Genomic DNA, 17,457 nt, shown 5'->3' with positions numbered 1-17,457 from the left:
GCTACTTTTTGTATTCTTTGTAGAGACGGGGTTTCACCATGTTGCCCAGGCTGGCCTCAAACTCCTGGTCTCAAGTGACCTCTTTGCCTCATCCTCCCAAAGTGCTGGGATTACAGGCGTGAGCCACTGCGCCCAGCTGAACACAGTATCAAGATTGTCTCATGCTATGAAATATTCTTCAACTACATGATTTATAACGGCTGCGGAACATCCCATTGTGTGGATGTGCCATGCTTATTTCACCAAGCCCCTGCTGATGAACTTGGGTTGGCTTAGATTTTAAAATTATTCATTGAACATACTTATGATAAATATTCACATCCATAGTTTTTTCTTTGGGGGAAATACCCAGAAGAGAAATTGCTGGGGTCAAAGGTATGCACATTTTTAAGGCTTTCGAGTCTGTGGTACTTGTGAAATCCTGGGCTGGTCCACCCCTGCTCCCAAGATGTTCTTGTGACTTCCTCCTCGATTCTGCTTTATGCCCTCTGACCATCCAACCTTCAGGGTGAGCTCAGGGAAGATAAGATCTTTCTTCCCTAAGCTGTAACCATACATTCTTTGGCCTACTCAGCCTGCCAGGCAGACTCATGAAAAGATTCCACACCCCAGATCTCCTCCCCACTGGCCTGTGTTTTCCACCCTGAAAGTCCCTCCCAGGCGGCCCAGGGGCACCAGCAAGCATGGTAACTGGTTAGGGCTTTTTGGTATATGCAGTAGACTGGCAGCTGTGTAGGGAACCCATCGGGCCTCTGGGGCTCTGCGTGACCAGGGGCAGGAGGGCAGCCCCAGAGGGTTCTGGGATTGGAGACACCACTGTAGTGGCCTGGGGCACCTGGAGCCAGAGCTGTGAGGGAGGAAGCAGGTCGCAGAATCTTCCGGGCCTGCGCAGCGGCTGCGTCCCTGGCCGCCTCGCAGGATGTGCCCGCTTCCTGTTTGCTCAGCGCCAGCAGCGACCGAAGATCACACACTAACCGCAGAACCTTCAAAGGCGGCCAGCAAACCAGGGCACAGGGCTGGGGAGGCTTGGGAAAAGGCAGCGAGGGGGAGGTGAGGGTGCCTCGGAGAGAAATACAGAGAGGTGACCAGCTCCCAGGACAGAAGGGAGCAAGCGTTTTCAACGGCTTCCTTCTTTCTCCTTTTCAGATCTGTCTCCTCTGATCAGCAACACTTCTTCCCCGCCACTTGGGGACCGGAGCCAGTGGAGGTGGAGTGTCCAGGACCCCCTCATTGGGACTTGCCTTCCCCCAGCTTTTCTCTTCCAACAGATTGCCTTGGCTGAATCCCAATAGGCCAGGTCCTTGCTGCCTAATGACCCTTAAACACGTGTTTAATAGATTTTCCCTTCTGGGGAACATATTTGCATTTCACAGGTTATGTTGTTTGAGGTACACGGAGCCCTCAGCTAAGGAAGTGATACGAGTCAGTAGTTCAGGGAACAAGGTCATCTTAAACTTGATAATGGGCCGGCAGGCAGGACCTAGGAACTTGCTGTGGGCACAGCCTTGTGCTAGACCCCAGGAGGAGGTACAAAATAAATAGCCATCAGGGCCCCTTGTACCTGGGAGCTGACATCCTAGGTGGTGTGGCAAGCTTACATTTGCCCAGCACTTGTTCTTTACTAAGTACTACATTAAGCACTTGACAGATGTTTAATCCTACCACAACCCCGGGAGGCAAGTAGTTTAGTATAAAGATGCACCCAGAAGTATAGATTTGGGGCAGAAGAACCTTGATTTAGTGCCAATACTGCAGGATTGCAGGGTGTGTATGTGTGTGTGTGTGTTTTGGGGTTCCACTGATAGTGAAATCAACCTGAACCCTCAGAGGGTGGATGTAGCACTACCAAAGACACAAAGGTCATCGTAGGCCACATTCAGATAAAGCAGCTCCCATACCAGCACACTCCAAGTATTTTTAATTTTAATTTTAATTTTATTTTATTTTGAGAGTCTCACTCTGTCGCCCAGGCTGGAGTGCAGTGACATGATCTCGGCTCACTGCAACCTTCACCTCCCAGGTTCATGCCATTCTCCTGCCTCAGCCTCCCGGGTAGCTGAGACTACAGGCGCATGCCACCATGCCCGGCTAATTTTTTGTATTTTTAGTAGCGACGGGGTTTCACCATGTTAGCCAGGATGGTCTTGATCTCCTGACCTCGTGATCTGCCCACCTTGGCCTCCCAAAGTGCTGGGATTACAGGTGTGAGCCACTACACTCGGCCAAGAAATTCTTATTTAGTAGATGATCACGAGTGGGATATTTGGGGCAGGTGGGATCCAGAGCATGCACAAAAGCGTCTCTCACTCTCTGAATGGATATATTTCTGATTTGAGACAGTAAGAGTTTGGATAGTGAGAGATACCTATATCTGGAAAAACCTCCACAAATATTCTTTAAGTTGTAATTAATTAATTTGAGACAGGGTTTCCCTTTGTTGCCCAGGCTGGAATGCAGTGGTGTGGTCACAACTCGCTGCAGCCTCAAACTCCTGGGGCTCATGATCCTCCCACCTTAGCCTTCCGGGTAGTTGGGACTACAGCCACATGCCACCATTCCTGAGTTTTTGTTTCTTTGTTTGTTTGTTTTTTGCCTGTGTTGCCCAGGCTGATCTCGAACTCCTGGCCTCAAGTGATCCTCCTGCCTCTGCCTCCCAAAGTGCTGCAATTACAGGTGTGAACCACTGCACCTGGTCCTCAAAGATTCTTAATTCCACTCCCCCACCATCCCCACATCTAGCTGAAAATTATTATACTTCATGGCAGGCAGTGGGCTTTACAACAACCTGGTAAGTCAGGCACTATTGTTATCCCCATTTTCCAGGGAGGAAGCCGAGGCCCAGAGGAGTTAAGTGAATTGCCCACACAGCTAGTAAGCAGTGGATCCCAGTGTTAAATGCAGGTCTGGTCTTGGCCAGGGCCCACACTACTAACCACTCAGCTGAAGTGCCTCTGATGCAGAGTTCCTGAATGGGGAGGTGAGATAATTATGGAGCCTTCTCTTGGCACCTGATGCTGGTTTGGGTACCACGCTAGGTGCCACAGAGCCACCTTGAAGCAGGCCCAGAGGGGAGTGAACAGGAAGGGGAGGATATCTGGAAGTCGCATCACGTGTGCAAAGCTGCAATAGCTAGGGTTGATTAAGTAGGGGTGAAGTATAGGGAAGTCGTTGTCAACGTGTGAAGTACTAAACTCCTGTCACATTTAGCCTAGGTGATTGGGGTGGGGAAGCAAGTGGTATGAATGATGGGGAACAGATAAATGGAAGGTTTTAGTTTATTCCAAGGAAGGAATTTTGACTATTCAGATGGCACTAGTTCAGCTCTAGTAAGTAACGATCTCCCCATCTCTTGAAATATTCAAGCAGGCCAGGCACAGTGGCTCATGCCTGTAATCTCAGCACTTTGGGAAGCCCAGGTGAGTGGATAACCTGAGGTCAGGAGTTTGAGACCCACCTGACTAACATGGTGAAACCCGTCTCTACTAAAAATACAAAAATTAGCCGGGCATGGTGGCACATGCCTGTAATCTCAGCTACTTGGGAGGCTGAGGCAGGAGAATCGCTTGAATCTGAGAGGTGGAGGTTGCTGTGAGCCCAGATCACACCACTGCACTCCAGCCTGGGCAACAAGAGTGAAACTCCATCTCAAACAAACAAAAACAAAAACAAAACAAAACAAAACAAAAAAAAAAAAAAAAAAAAGAAAGAAAGGAAAAGAAAAAGAAAAAAGAAAGAAAGAAAGAAAAGAAAAAAGAAAAATAAATATCCAAACAGAGGCCACATAGTTTCTTGAAAATACCTGGACATTTCCAAGGTAAAGCCCATTTTAGTAGCCCGGCCCATTAGCAAATTTAATGGTGGTCATTTTAGGCAGGGAGGGCAGAAAGAGCAAAATTGCAGGAGGGAGAAGGCGGGCAGAGGAAAGCAAGGAGACAAGGGCAGGAGACTCTTCCACCCATTCCTCATGCCCACATACAACACACACAGAGTGGGCAGCTGATGGCAGGGGCTGATGGGAGGGGAGGGAAAGACAGTGATCTTTGGAACTCTGAACTCGTGATAAGGTCTTGGTTTTAAAACAAAACCAAAAACACCTGCTGGTAGCTCTGTCAAGTACCATTAGAAGAGGAGGCTGGACTTTGGTGCTCAGATTAAAACACACTCATGACTCACTGGTGTGGGGGGCACTTTCTATGGGGGACAAGTAAGTGCTGGGCTACTCTGCATAAATCTCTGTCCCAAGGTTACACGGACAAATGTCTCTGATCAGTGGGCCCCTGCCCCATGGGGACAATTGTCCAGGGCTCCAGGGAAGAGGAGGAGCAGAACACCGCTCAGAAATGGAGTCAGGTGGTCCTGACTGGATTCAGATTGTTGTATGGTCAGCTATTGGCTGCATAACCTTGGGCAAGTGATGTCACCTGCAATGAGCCTTAGTGAAGACAGTAACAGTGATAATGTATAATATGGGCCTTTCCTGTGGGTGTGACTAGGGTTACTACTCAGGTGACATGCATAGAGGGAGTGCTCTTAGCCCAGTGCCCAGCTAGTAGAAAGTGCTGGGTACCTGGTGAGTGACTCCACATCAGTTCACTTCAGGCTCCACCTGGAGTTTCTCCCCTCGCTAAATACAGGAGGACCTTGGTGACTGTTTGGAGCTGCTGCCTTCTCCCTTGGTGTCCCCTTGGAACCTTCTTCTTCTTCTTCTTTTTTTTTTTTTTTTTTTTAGACAGAGTCTCACTCTGTGGCCCCAGGCTGGAGTGTAGTGGTAAGATCTCGGCTCACTGCAACCTCCACCTCCTGGATTCAAGCAATTCTCCTGTCTCAGCCTCCCAAGTAGCTGGGATTACAGGCGCCTGCCACCACGCCCAGCTAGTTTTTGTATTTTTAGTAGAGACAGGGTTTCACCACGTTGCCGACCATGTTGCCAGACCAAGCTGGTCTTGAACCCCTGACCTCAGGTGATCCACCCTCCTCGGCCTCCTAAAGAGCTGGGATTATAGGCGTGAGCCACCGCGCCCGGCCTGGCACCTGCTTCTATGTCTCTTGTGGTCCACATCCGAATCTCTGCCAAATGACCCTGTGGCCCATATCCTATGTCTCCACCTTGTCAAGGGCACATCCCTCAGCCCAAGTTGTTCTAGAACAAAAGAGGTGTGACAAACAAGAGGGCCTGAAGCTGCCTGGAACCCGCTGGGAGAGAAACCAGCTTTTCAGCTTCGTGGCCTTGCCACGGACCACTGGGGCTTTCTCAACCACCCATCCTACCCGACTTAAGCTGCTTGCTCAGTTCCTGTTTCACAAAGAAACAAGGAAGTGAAGAGATGGGCCGGCCTCTGGGCAAAGGCTAGCTGGGTAGGGGTTTGGGGAGCACCTCCCCATCCTGGCTGTGACGAGCCATGAGGGGCAGGAACGGACAAGGAGGAAACGATTGCTACTGAATCTTTCACATTTCTTTTTTTTTTTTTTGGTGCCAAGAGTGCCCAACCACTGATTTGAGGAAGCAGCCAGTGAGTTGGTAAAATTCACTGCTGACGTGGTTTAGCTGGCTGAAGAGTAGCCAGCCCAGCCCCTTCTGAGGGCCCAACTCACACACAGCTGGAACCAGTTGACTGGCAAACGAGCAAAGGTTGACTTAGTTATTTAAAAAAATGAACTGTTAAGTGATTCACACCTGTAATCCCAGCACTTTGGGAGGCCAAGGTGGGAGGATCGCTTGAGGCCAGAAATTTGAGACCAGCCTAGGCAACATAGAGAGACACCATATCTACAAAATAAAAATTAAAAAAAAAATTAATCGGGCATGGTGGTGCATGCCTGTAGTCCTAGCTACTCAGGAGACTGAGGTGGGAGGAGCGCTTGAGCCCAGGAGTTCAAGGTTAATAGTGAGCTATGATGGCGCCATTGCACTCCAGCTTGGGTGACAGAGCAAGACCCTCTCTCTAAAAATAAAAAACAAAAAAACAAAAGGACGATTTGTGTATGTACGTATCTACCTATCATCTTACCTATGGACTTTTCTATTCGGATTTGAAGCTTGAAGGAACGTAGCTCAACACTGCCATCACCATTGTTGTCATAGCTGTGTGACCTCCAACAGGTCTCCTTGGGTCTCAGTGGGTCATTAGAGGCAGTAAGGGAGTGACAGAAGCACACACTGAAAGCAAGAGCGGAGCCATTGAAGAGCTGAGTCAGTATGCTGCGATTTAGTCCTTGCTCTGGCCCCAACGGACTGTGTGACCTTGGGCAAGTCCCTTCCTCTTCCTGGGTTGCTGTTGAAGTTTCCCCATCTGTACACTGAAAGGGCTGCACCAGGGTTGTGTGTGTGTGTGTGTGTGTGTGTGTGTGTGTTTGGTCATGGAGCTCCTATTCAGGATTGGCTCTGGAATTTTGGGGGCCTTGTGCAAAATGAAAATGCCCGGTGCCCCTTGCTTAAAATTATCGAGAATTTTGAGACACTGACAGGCGAGCATTAAACCAAGCATGGGGCCCTTCTAAGCACAAAGAGGGAATGCACAGGTCCTACATCCGTGAAGCTGGCCCTGCAACTACTTCAAGTACAATTTTATGGGAAGCCCATCAGGGCTACTTCGTGCAGCAGCTGTTTTCCTCGACAGTCCCTGTGGTGTTTCTGAGGCATCTCAGGCTCCTGGGAGCATAGTTGGAGAGACATAAACTAGATGTTTGCTCCAGAGCCTTTCTAGTTTCGACTATTTATATATAAAACTTGGATCCCAGACCTTTTTCTTACCTACCTGCAAAGTTGAAGCTGAGTTGAACTCGTGCTGGGCAAATAACAGCAATATCATTTCTTGTCTGTGTGGCTTCCTGGTTTAGAGTGCTGCCACATCCGGGTCTCATGAGCTTCTCACTGTAACCTCACCAAGAAGGCAGTATGGGAGATTCCAGAAGGGATAACTGAAGACCAGAGAGAAGTTACTTGCCCAAGGCCACACAGCTGGCACAAGTGGGACTCAAATCCCAGAATCTTAACTCCTAGGAAAAGGGGCTTTTCCACATGGCCCACTCCCCAGGCAATCAGCAGGCGAGGAGAGGTTTGCTAAGCCCCATCCTCCAACATTAAAACAAAGTACTAGAGCCCAAGGGGACAGTTCCTAATGATCTTTCATTCCTAACGATGTCACAAGAGTCCCTGTGTATCAGCCCTGGTGTATGTGCCCTGAATGTTTTCCTGCCTGACCTAGAGTTAACCCCTTAAAGCAAGAATGGTCAAGGCTGGCCATCTGGGTCCCAGGGGAGGGAGGAGCTGGGGTGACTGTGAGCCCTCGTTCCAGCCATGTTCCAGGGCTGGGTTCTTCCTCCCAGAATGGTAAGCTGGAAGGGGCAGTTAAGGAGAATCAGAGATGAGGTGGAGTCCTGGGTCTCGCACTGAGGAAAAAAGCACATGGGCTGCCTCGGGCCAAAAGGCCTGTGTGAGGGTGTTGGTCAGGTGCCTGGTCTTGCCACCCATGACCTGCCAGAACCCCAGGAGCAAGTGTCAGCGTACAAAGGGAAAGGTCTGGCAGGGTCTGGGGAGGCATTATGGTGTGGATCTGCTTCTCACCAGCGGTGTGATCCTGCTTGAGCCTCAGTTTTCCCATCAGTAAAATGATGAAAGCCATACCACTCGCCCTTTATTTTATTATTATTATTATTTTTTGAGACGGAGTCTTGCTCTGTTGCGCAGGCTGGAGTGCAGAGGCACGATCTCAGTTCACTGCAACCTCCGCCTCCTGCGTTCAAACGATTCTCCTGCATCAGCCTCCCGAGCACCTCGGACTATAGGTGTGTGCCACCACGCCCAGCTAATTTTTGTATTTTTAGTAGAGACGGGGTTTCGCCGTGTTGCCCAGGCTGCTCTCGAAATCCTGGCCTCATGTGATCCTCCCATTTCAGCCTCCCAAAGTGCTGTGATTACAGGAGTGAGCCACCACACCTGGCCAGGACTCGCCCTTTCTTGAGAGTGGATTCTAGAGTCCTCTGACTGGTTTAAATCTGGCTTTTTTCATTTACCTAATGAAAAAAGTGACTTAGAGCCACTCTCTATGGGCCTCACTGAGTTCCCTCACTTGTAAAATGGGAATAAGTAAAGGCCCTTCTCAGAGGTTGTGAGGATTAAATGAGAAGATGCATGGAAAGCTTCTTGCATGGTGGCACATAAACACTCAGTAAATGGTAGCCATGATCATGATGATGGTGATGATGATGAAGGTGATGATGACTTTAATTCTATTAGTAGTCCCTGTCTGTGTGGGGTTAGCAGGTGAGGGAGCAAATGACTTAGCAAACAGAGGCTCATCTTTGGGTACTCAGTAAGGCTTGGTCAGGGCTGGGGCCTCTGGATGCAAGCATTGGTGATGGTAACCATCACAGGTCACCCTCACCCTCAGCAGACTAGGCCTGATGGTTCCAGGCCAGGAGACTTTTCTGCCTGGTGCCTTTGCCTGGCACCCTGCACCCAGAACCTTGGGTCTTTCCTTCCACCAACTGTGCGCTGCTTGGCAAAGGTGCTAGCCCCAACTTTTCTGGACAACATTTGACAAGTTTACCAGTGTAGGGCTCCTTTCTCTCCCCTCCACAAGGTTACAATACCTTTTTAGCACAGGCTGGAGGTTGGCTGATTGGGTGTGGTGTGCACGTGCATCTGTGCACATGCGCACACATACTCACATGCATGCCCCCACACACACTCTCAAGCCCATGTGCTCCCCCGCTGAGCTTCTAGGAGCCTCATGTCCCCACCCCCACCGTACCCTCTCTTCTTCCTCCCCCACCACAAAAGCCACAGGTGACAGCAGTCTCTGGCAAAACAGCAGACACAATGCAAAACCCAGAGGCAAGTGTCTTTGTTAGACTGTTTTAAACGTCTTAGCAGGATGTGGACCCAGGTGGCTAACGGCCAATTTGGCCGGAGCAAATTCTTCTCACCACAGTGGGTTCAGAGAATGAGGAGAGGGCTGGGAGGTGGGCTCAGGGACTCTGCATGATGCTGAAGGGTGAAAGAGCTGGAGTGCCAGTTCATCCGGCCCCATCAGCTCTCAACCAAATGTATGTGTCCTTGGCCAAAACCTATCCCCTGTCTGAAGCTCAGTTTTCCTGTCCGTAAAATGGAGAAACCAGATACTGTCCACACAAGGTGAAGGGGCATCCAAGAATGTGGGAGGATTTAACAGCATTGTAGCTGTGGCTGCACTTTGGAAAGTTCAAAGGGCTCCTTGAATGCCAGGGAAGTCTAGAATAGTGACGTGCTCCGGCTGCCCAAGTTTGTTTTCCAAACTCTGGTAGGGTCATATTCCAGAGTGCCTCACCGCATTCCCTCCTACTCCACAGCCAAATTCCTGTGGCTTAACTCCCTCTGCCGTTACTTGGCATAGAGCCCACCCAGGGTTTAGGAATGATGGGTTCACATGTGGGGGGTTGCTGTTTCATGCCCTGACTGGGTGGGAAAAGCTCTGGCTATACCCAACAGGTGGTGATAGGTTTGGACTCTCCTGGGACCATGGCACCCTGGGGTGGTAGGGGCATTGCTCTCTTGGGGTTTTGTTTGGCGGGAGGGGAGCAGCTGTAGCAATCTGTGTTAGGTTATAGGTTAGGCCTACTGAGATCACAGGAGAGAAGAGACCAGCTGGCTCTCCTATCTCGGGGCCTGGGGTTAGGAGCCCAGGGTGCAGTATACAACCCCGGGGTGCAGGGAGGTGTCGTCTGGGGCCAAGAAGCCCCGTGTTCCTGGGGCCTGGTCTTGGAGAAGGAGGATGAATGCAAAGGTTTCCAGGTGATGGGCCAGCAGGGACCCTTGGGGTATGTTCGGTGCAGGGTGAGGGCATCTAAGCAAGGGAGCCCCCCATCTAGATGGAGGGTTACCAGGGTAGTCTGGAGCCTCTAGACACTCCAGCTGAGGATGGCAAGAGTGGAGACCACTAACACAGAGGCCCAGGAGGCGGTGTCCGGGGCCCTGGCAGCCAGGGGCTCTGTGTGCTGTTGAAGCCACTTGAACTCTTCCAGCAGCTGGCGCCTCTGCAGCTCTGGACCCACCTTCTCCCGGATGGTCTGGTAGTAGTGATTCAGGTACTGGAGCTGCGAAGGATAGAAGGGGTGAGAGCCTCTCCAAGCCAAGCTGCCAAGAGGTGAAGTCTTGGTGACACCCAATCCCCTGCTGTGGTACTCCAGCTGTCACCGTGGTCCAGATTGCCACAGGTCCCCCACCATCATCAGGACTCAGGAATTCTCTGGAGCTTTCCAGAGGCAGTTCCCTCGGTGGCTGTTTCATGTCATGGTGATGTTCATGGGCGGTGGGGTGGGTAGATTTCAGGCCCGGTAATGGGAGTAAGCTGGGCAGGCATTCTTATCCTCCGCTTACAAAATAGGAGACTGAGGCGAAAGAATGGAAGGGATCACTTATAGTTCCAGGCCTTGTAGTGGCTGAGCTCAGAGGCCCAATCTCAGACCCCTCCAGTTATTCACTACCTGGGGTTGGGCAGGCTGGTCTGACTGGAAAGTTCTAGAAGCTCTGGGGTCTCTGATGAGCTGGGGAGGAATGCCCTAGTGTGTGTCTGCAGGTGCCACCAGTGTGGACCCTCCTGGGGGAGGTGAAGGGACAGAGGATGTGGTGGCAGGTAGCAGAGGCAGGAAAGGCCCAGGGTCAGGGAGAAGGCAATGCTGAGGGGCACTCACATGCTCGGGAGACAGCAGGCTGACATCGATGAGGTTCCGGTCATAGGGCACAAATGATACCACTTCAAAGGTCAGGTAGCTCCCTGGGTACTGGGAGTCCACAAGAGAAGGCAGGTAAGCAGGACAGTGAGGGAGGAGGAGGAGCTGGGCTGAAGGGAAGGAGAGAGCACTCCACCCAGAGGACACAGGGAGCTGGGCTTCATCAACCCTGGACACTCTGGGTAGATCTGAGCCTTCTAGAGTCCCTTCTCTTCGCCAGCCCCCTTGTCTGCCACTTAGTGCTTCACCTTTGGTGCTTCCCTCCTGATTCTGGAAATTTAGACTTGAAGTATGCACATCAACAGCACTTAGGGAGCATGATAAATATGCAGATTTCAGGGCCCACCTCCCAAACCTACTGGAGGCAGAATCCTTAGGGCAGGGCCCAGAAATCTAAATTTCAATTATTTTATTTTATTTTTTTGAGATAGGATCTCCCTCTGTTACCCAGGCTGCAGTGCAGTGACGTGATCACAGCCCCCTGCAGCCTCTACCTCCTGGGCTCAGGTGATCCTTCTACCTAAGCCTCCCAAGTAGCTGGGATTATTGATGGGCACCACCACACCCAGATAATTTTTGTATTTTTTGTGGAGATGCAGTTTCACCATGTTGGCCAGACTGGTCTTGAACTCCTAAGCTTAGGTGAACCACTCACCTCAGCTTCCCAAAATGCTGGGATTACAGGCATGACCCACCATGCCCGGCTGATCTGATGGTTTTATAAGACAGTTTTCCCTGCTCTTGCTAGTTCTCTCTTTCCTGCCACCATGTCAAGATCCTTGCTTCCCCTTCGCCTTTTGCCATGATTGTAAGTTTCTTGAGGCCTCCCCAGCCATGTGGAACTGTGAGTCAATTAAACCTCTTTCCTTTAAAAATTACCCAGTCTTGGGTAGTATCTTTATAGCAGTGTGAGAACAGACTAATACACCAGTTTCTACAAAAAAATACAAAAGTTAGCTGAGCATGGTGGTGTCCATCTATAGTCCTACTTATTTGGGAGGCTGAGGTGGAAGGGTGGGAGGATCACCTGAGCCCAGGAGGTCGAGGCTGCAGTGAGCTGTGATTGTGCCACTGCACTCCGGCCTGGGCAACAGAGTGAGACCCTGTCTCTAAAAATAAAAGAGGTTGGGTGCGATGGATGGCTCACGCCTATAATCCCAGCACTTTGGGAGGCCGAGGTGGGTGGATCATTTGAGGTCAGGAGTTCAAGATCAGCATGACCAACATGGTGAAACCCCGTCTCTACTAAAAATACAAAAATTAGTAGGGCATGGTGGTGGGTGCCTGTAGTCCCAGCTACTCGGGAGGCTGAGACCACAAAAGATGTAGAGGAGAACCTCTATCAACTCATTTATAATCTCAGGGTGGAAAAGAATCTTTCTGTGCAAGACCAGAAGCCATGAAGGAAAACATTAATAACTCTGACTAAACTAAATAGAAAATGGAAACAATGTTTATGGAAACAATGCCATAAACAAAGCCAAGAGATGTGTGACAAATATAGCACATATCACAGAGAGATGGTGAATTTTCTTATTTACCATGAGCTCTTACAAATCCATAAGACAAAAATAGGCAAAACAGGAAAAAATAGGGCAAAGGACATGAAAAGGCAATTCACTAAAATTAACACCAAATGGTCCACATACATGTGGAAAGATGCTCAAGTCCATCCTTAAAGAAATATAAGGCCGGGCATGGTGGCTTACGCCTGTAATCCCAACACTTTGGGAGGCCGAGGCTGGTGGATCACCGGAGGTCGGGAGTTTAAGACCAGCGTGGCCAACATGGTGAAACCCCATTTCTAATAAAAATACAAAATTTAGCCGGTCATGGTGGTGCGTGCCTGTAATCCCAGCTACTCGAGAGGCTGAGGCAAGAGAATCACTTGAACCCGGGAGGCAGAGGTTGTGGTGAGCCAAGATCTCGCCACTGCACTCCAGCCTGGGAGAGGGAGACTCCATAAAAAAAAGAAAAGAAATACAAATCAAAACAACAATAGTATACCATGTTTCGCCTATCAGATTGGCAAAAATTAGTGACTTTGGTGATTCTCAGTGCTAGTGAGTATGTGAGGAAATGGGCACTCTCACACACTGTTGGAGAAAGTACAACCGGTGCAACCTTTCTGGAGGGCAGTTTGACAATATCTATCAAATTACCTATTAAAAATGCTTGTACTTTTTGTCTCTGAAATCCCGACGCCAGATATGTACCTTCTGGATATAGTCCCAAAAGCTCACCAAGATGTTTATACAGTGATGTTGATTTGTAGCATTGATGGTAAATATAGTAAAAATTTGGAAACAGCCTCAATATCCACGGCTGGTTAAATAAACCATGGGACAGCCACATACTGTTGTTGTGGCTCTTCCACAACCCTTAAAAAGAATGAGGTAGGTCTCCCTGCGCTATTGTAGAGCACTCTTCTAGGTTTACTATTAAGTAAGGGGCAGCCGGGCAGGAAAGGAAGATGCAGAAAAGTATGTATGGTAGAATTCATTTTGTGTGAATTTTCAAAATATATACATAGATAGATACATATGCTGTGTGTGCCTGAAATGTTCTCAGGAAGGAAACTGAGCAAGAAAGATACTTTTTTCCCCTTCTCTTTTCTTTCTTTCTTTTTTTCTTTTTCTTCTTCTTTTTTTAGAGACAGAGTCTCGCTCTGCCAGCCAGGCTGGAGGGCAGTGGTGCGATCTCGGCTCACTGCAACCTCCACCTCCCGGGTTCAAGCGATTCTCTTGTCTCAGCCTCCTGAGTAGCTGAGATTACAGGCACGCACTACCATGCGTGGCTAATTTTTGTATTTTTTAGTAGAAATGGGGTTTCACCATGTTGGCCAGGCTGGTCTGGAACTCCTGACCTCAAGTAATCTGCTCACTTTTGCCTCCCAAAGTGTTGGGATTACAGGTGCCTAGCCCTGATTTCTATTTTTTTGTTTGTTTGTTTTGAGACAGGGTTTTGCTCTTGTTGCCCAGGCTGGAGTACAATGGCATGATCTTGGCTCACCGCAACCTCCACCTCCTGGGTTCAAGTGATTCTCCTGCCTCAGCCCCCCGAGTAGCTGGGACTACAGGCATGCACCACCGCACCCAGCTAATTTTGTATTTTTAGTAGAGATGGGGTTTCTCCATGTTGGTCAGGCTGGTCTGGAACTCCTGACCTCAGGTGATCCACCTGCCTCGGCCTCCCAAAGTGTTGGGATTACAGGTGTGAGCCACTGCGCCTAGCCTTGTATTTCTTTAAGAATGAACTTGAGCATCTTTCCACATGTATGTGGACCATTTGGTGTTAATTTTAGTGAATTGCCTTTTCATGTCCTTTGCCCTATTTTTTCCTGTTTTGCCTATTTTTGTCTTATGGATTTGTAAGAGCTCATGGTAAAATAAGAAAATTCACCCTCTCACAATGCCATAAACAAAGCCAAGAGATATTTGTCACACATCTCTTGGCTTTGTTTATGGCATTGTTTCCATAAACATTGTTTCCATTTTCTATTTAGTCAGAGTTATTAATCTTTTCCTTCATGGCTTCTGGTCTTGCACAGAAAGACTCTTTTCCACCCTGAGATTATAAATGAGTTGATAGAGGTTCTCCTCTACATCTTTTGTGGTCTCATTGCTTACCTTAAAACTTTGGTCCATCTGGAATTTTATTTTGGAGGCTATTCAGTTTAATCCCCCCAAATGATTAGCCGTTTGTTCCCCCTGTCCATTTGCTGAATAATCATTTTTTTCTTACTGTTTTGCAAAATCAGCTTTCTTGTAAACTAAATTCCCATGTTGTTTATGGAAATAAGAGGGTTTATTTCTGGACTAATTGTTCTGTTTCATTGTTACAGCTGTCTATTTCATCTCCAGTGTCATACTATTTTAGTTGTGGTAGTTTGTGTTCAAATTTGAGAGAGCTGGCTTTTCTTATTGCTTTTTTTTAGATGGGGTTTTGCTCTGTCACCGAGGCTAGAGTGCAGTGGCGTAATCACGGCTCACTGCAGCTTCAACCTCCCTAGGCTCAGATGATCCTCCCACCTCAGCCTCCTGAGTAGCTGGGTCTACGGGTACATGACACCACACCCAGCTAATTTTTTTTTTTGTATTTTTCGTAGAGATGGGGTCTTGCCATGTTGCCCAGGCTGGTGTCAAACTCCTGAGCTCAAGCAATCCTCCTGCCTTGGCCTCCCAGAGTGCTGGGATTATAGGCATGAGACACTGCACCTGGCCCTGCTCTTCTTTTTCAGAATTTTCCTAGCTATCTTTGCATGTTTATTTTTACAAATAAACTTTACTATCATTTTGTGAAGTTACAAAAATATCCAGTTAGCATTGGAATTGAGGTTGTGTTGAATTTATAGATTAATTTAGAGATAAATGATATCTTCATAATATTGAGGCTTCTCTCCAGAGAGCACCATTTACTTAAATCTTTTTTATGTCCCTTAGTAGAGAGTTTCTCCATGTAAGCCTTTTTAAGTTTACATCTAGGTATTTTATCTTGTTGGCTGCTATTATACAGAATCTTTATTTCTAACAAGTTCCCCTGGCGATTATTATGTGCATTGAGAACCAATGATATAGGGCAGGGATAATGATTCACTTGGTATGGAGTGGGGCCTGGGCATGGGCATTTAAAACATGAGAAAGCTCTCTGGGTGATTCAAATGTGCAAGTGAGTTTGAAAAGTCTGACTTATGGAATTCCTAAGGAAGACTCCAAATAAATTCATGCCTGCACACTAAATGTCCTTCTCCTTTGATCTTCCTTCCCAAACCTTTCCTCCCATGCAGCCCAAAGTCACTAACGTGCTGCCCACACCTCCAGCCCATCCTGGTGGCAGTTTACCTTGGTCTTTGCTTCTACCACGAGAGCCACGTCTTCGAGACGGATCCCAAATTCTCCATCCTTATAGTAACCAGGTTCTGGGAGACACAGAGATGCTGGTGGCATTAAGCCGGGAGAGGGTCTAAGCCCAGGCTTCCTGTACCTACTGATGAGTGGCTGGAGGGACTGGCTGCCTGGCTGTCCCCTGGCTGTTCCCTGGCTGTTGATTCTGGTAGCCCCACAACTGGTTAGATGCTTGGCTAAGCAGAGGCAACTCATCCCTGTCAGGCCTCAGATCCCCCACAGCGGCATCTGTGACTCACCCTCTCTTCCCTGTAGCCCAGCAGGGAAGACCTAAAAACCCACTTGGGTCCTGAAGGTACTACCATCTCTCTGGATGCCACTGTCCTGTTACTCCAGCATTTGGCAACTCCAGAGTCTGGATATACCACTGGGTCTACGGCCATACCACCCTCAACGCGCCTGATCTCGTCTGAATATATAGCTGGGAACCAACTCCCAAGGGCAAAAAGAGGGTCTGGGCTGAGCGGAGCTGGGGTTAGGGTGGGACAAGTCATTTGGGGCTGGGTGTAGGGGTGGGAATGGGGAGGTGAGTCCCGAGCTGTACTAGTGCCTGCTGTGCTCCTCTGAAGGCTGGTATACCCTAGCCTGCAGTTCTGGGCTAGCCCTGCTCTGGGATGGGGTGGTGAGGTAGAGGGGCCTGAGGGCCATACCAATGGAAGTGAACATGCCCTTGGCCATGGCGATGTTGTTGGACTGGAATCCCACTGGCCCTAGAAAGGAAGACATAAAGATGGTATTAGTTATCGTATACTCACCAGCTTGGAAGTGAGCAGCTTCCAAGGAAGAGCAGGTAAGTGAGGATCCCGGAGCATCTCTACGAGCACAGGTCCATTACATCATTGTCTGCCTGGGCCTGGCACACACCAGATTGGCTCTGGCTTTTATTATTTATTTAGGTATTGAGGGGGTCTTGCTGTGTTGCCCAGGCTGGAGTGCAGTGGCGCCATCATGGCTCACTGTAGCCTTGACCTCCTGGGATCCTCCCACCTCAGCCTCCCGAGTAGCCGGGACTACAGGCACACGTCACCACACTTGGATACTTAAAACATTTCTTTTGTAGAGACAGGGTGTTGCTGTGTTTCCCAGGCTGATCTCAAACTCTTGGCCTCAAGTGATCCTCCCACCTTGACCTCCCAAAGCAGTGGGACTACGGGTATGAGTCACCACATGCACCTGGCTCTGGCTTTTATTTCTCTGGGGTCTATATAAGTTAGCCACTAGACTTTGACCCTCTTTCTGGTGCCCTCTTGAATGCCAAGCAGCCAGCAGGACTGGCCTGCTGCTGGCATTCCTCACTTACCCTGTGGAGCTGGGTAACCTTGGTTAGATCACGGCATCTTTGTGGGTCTTTGTCATTTCCATACCTGTGAAATGTTCTACCTTCATAGAGAGTATAATAAAAGGGGGGGGCTGGGGAGTGCTGAGGAGACACCTACACTCATGCACACACAGGAAGTTGCCAATGCCGTGGCCTGTCCCGTGACCATAATTGAGCCCAGCATCCCACAAGGCTCTGCGGGCAAAGGCCTCCACCATTCGCCCTGGAAGGGAAGAGAGATTGACCCCAGTCAGCTGGCTTTACCGAAGACTGTCCACCTTGCCCCTTCCTGCTCCACTATCAGAGTGGTGCCCAAGAAGAGGGGCCCCTGAGAGGCCGCTAAGTATGCACTGATGCAATGATGTTGGGTTGGGATGGAGAAGGGCTGATGGATGGAGTTAGTGGTTCCCTCGCCAGACCAGCCCATCACTATCTCCAGCTTACTGTACATTGTATCCATTACCTGGATTGATGCCTCTACTATAATTTCTCCCTGTCTGTCAGGGCTTTGCACTTTGACACCTA

General features: G+C 49.2%; 1 protein-coding gene across 1 annotated transcript in view; it reads right to left on the bottom strand.

Moving 5' to 3' along the window:
• Positions 1-8,845: 8,845 nt before the first annotated feature.
• Positions 8,846-17,457, bottom strand: part of XPNPEP2 (X-prolyl aminopeptidase 2) — a 30,902-nt gene continuing 22,290 nt past the window's right edge. The window contains exons 17-21 of the mRNA XM_005594541.5: positions 17,051-17,155; positions 16,265-16,324; positions 15,552-15,628; positions 10,672-10,761; positions 8,846-10,074 (exon numbers count right to left, since the gene is read on the bottom strand). Of these exons, the coding sequence (XP_005594598.1) occupies positions 9,880-10,074; positions 10,672-10,761; positions 15,552-15,628; positions 16,265-16,324; positions 17,051-17,155 (527 nt within the window). The 3' untranslated portion in view covers positions 8,846-9,879. The remainder of the gene's footprint in view (positions 10,075-10,671; positions 10,762-15,551; positions 15,629-16,264; positions 16,325-17,050; positions 17,156-17,457) is intronic.

Source organism: Macaca fascicularis, chromosome X (genome assembly GCF_037993035.2).
Source record: "Macaca fascicularis isolate 582-1 chromosome X, T2T-MFA8v1.1".
NCBI classification, from domain to species: domain Eukaryota; kingdom Metazoa; phylum Chordata; class Mammalia; order Primates; family Cercopithecidae; genus Macaca; species Macaca fascicularis.
Note: the sequence above shows the minus strand (reverse complement) of the source record. Positions and strands in the feature narration are given on the sequence as shown.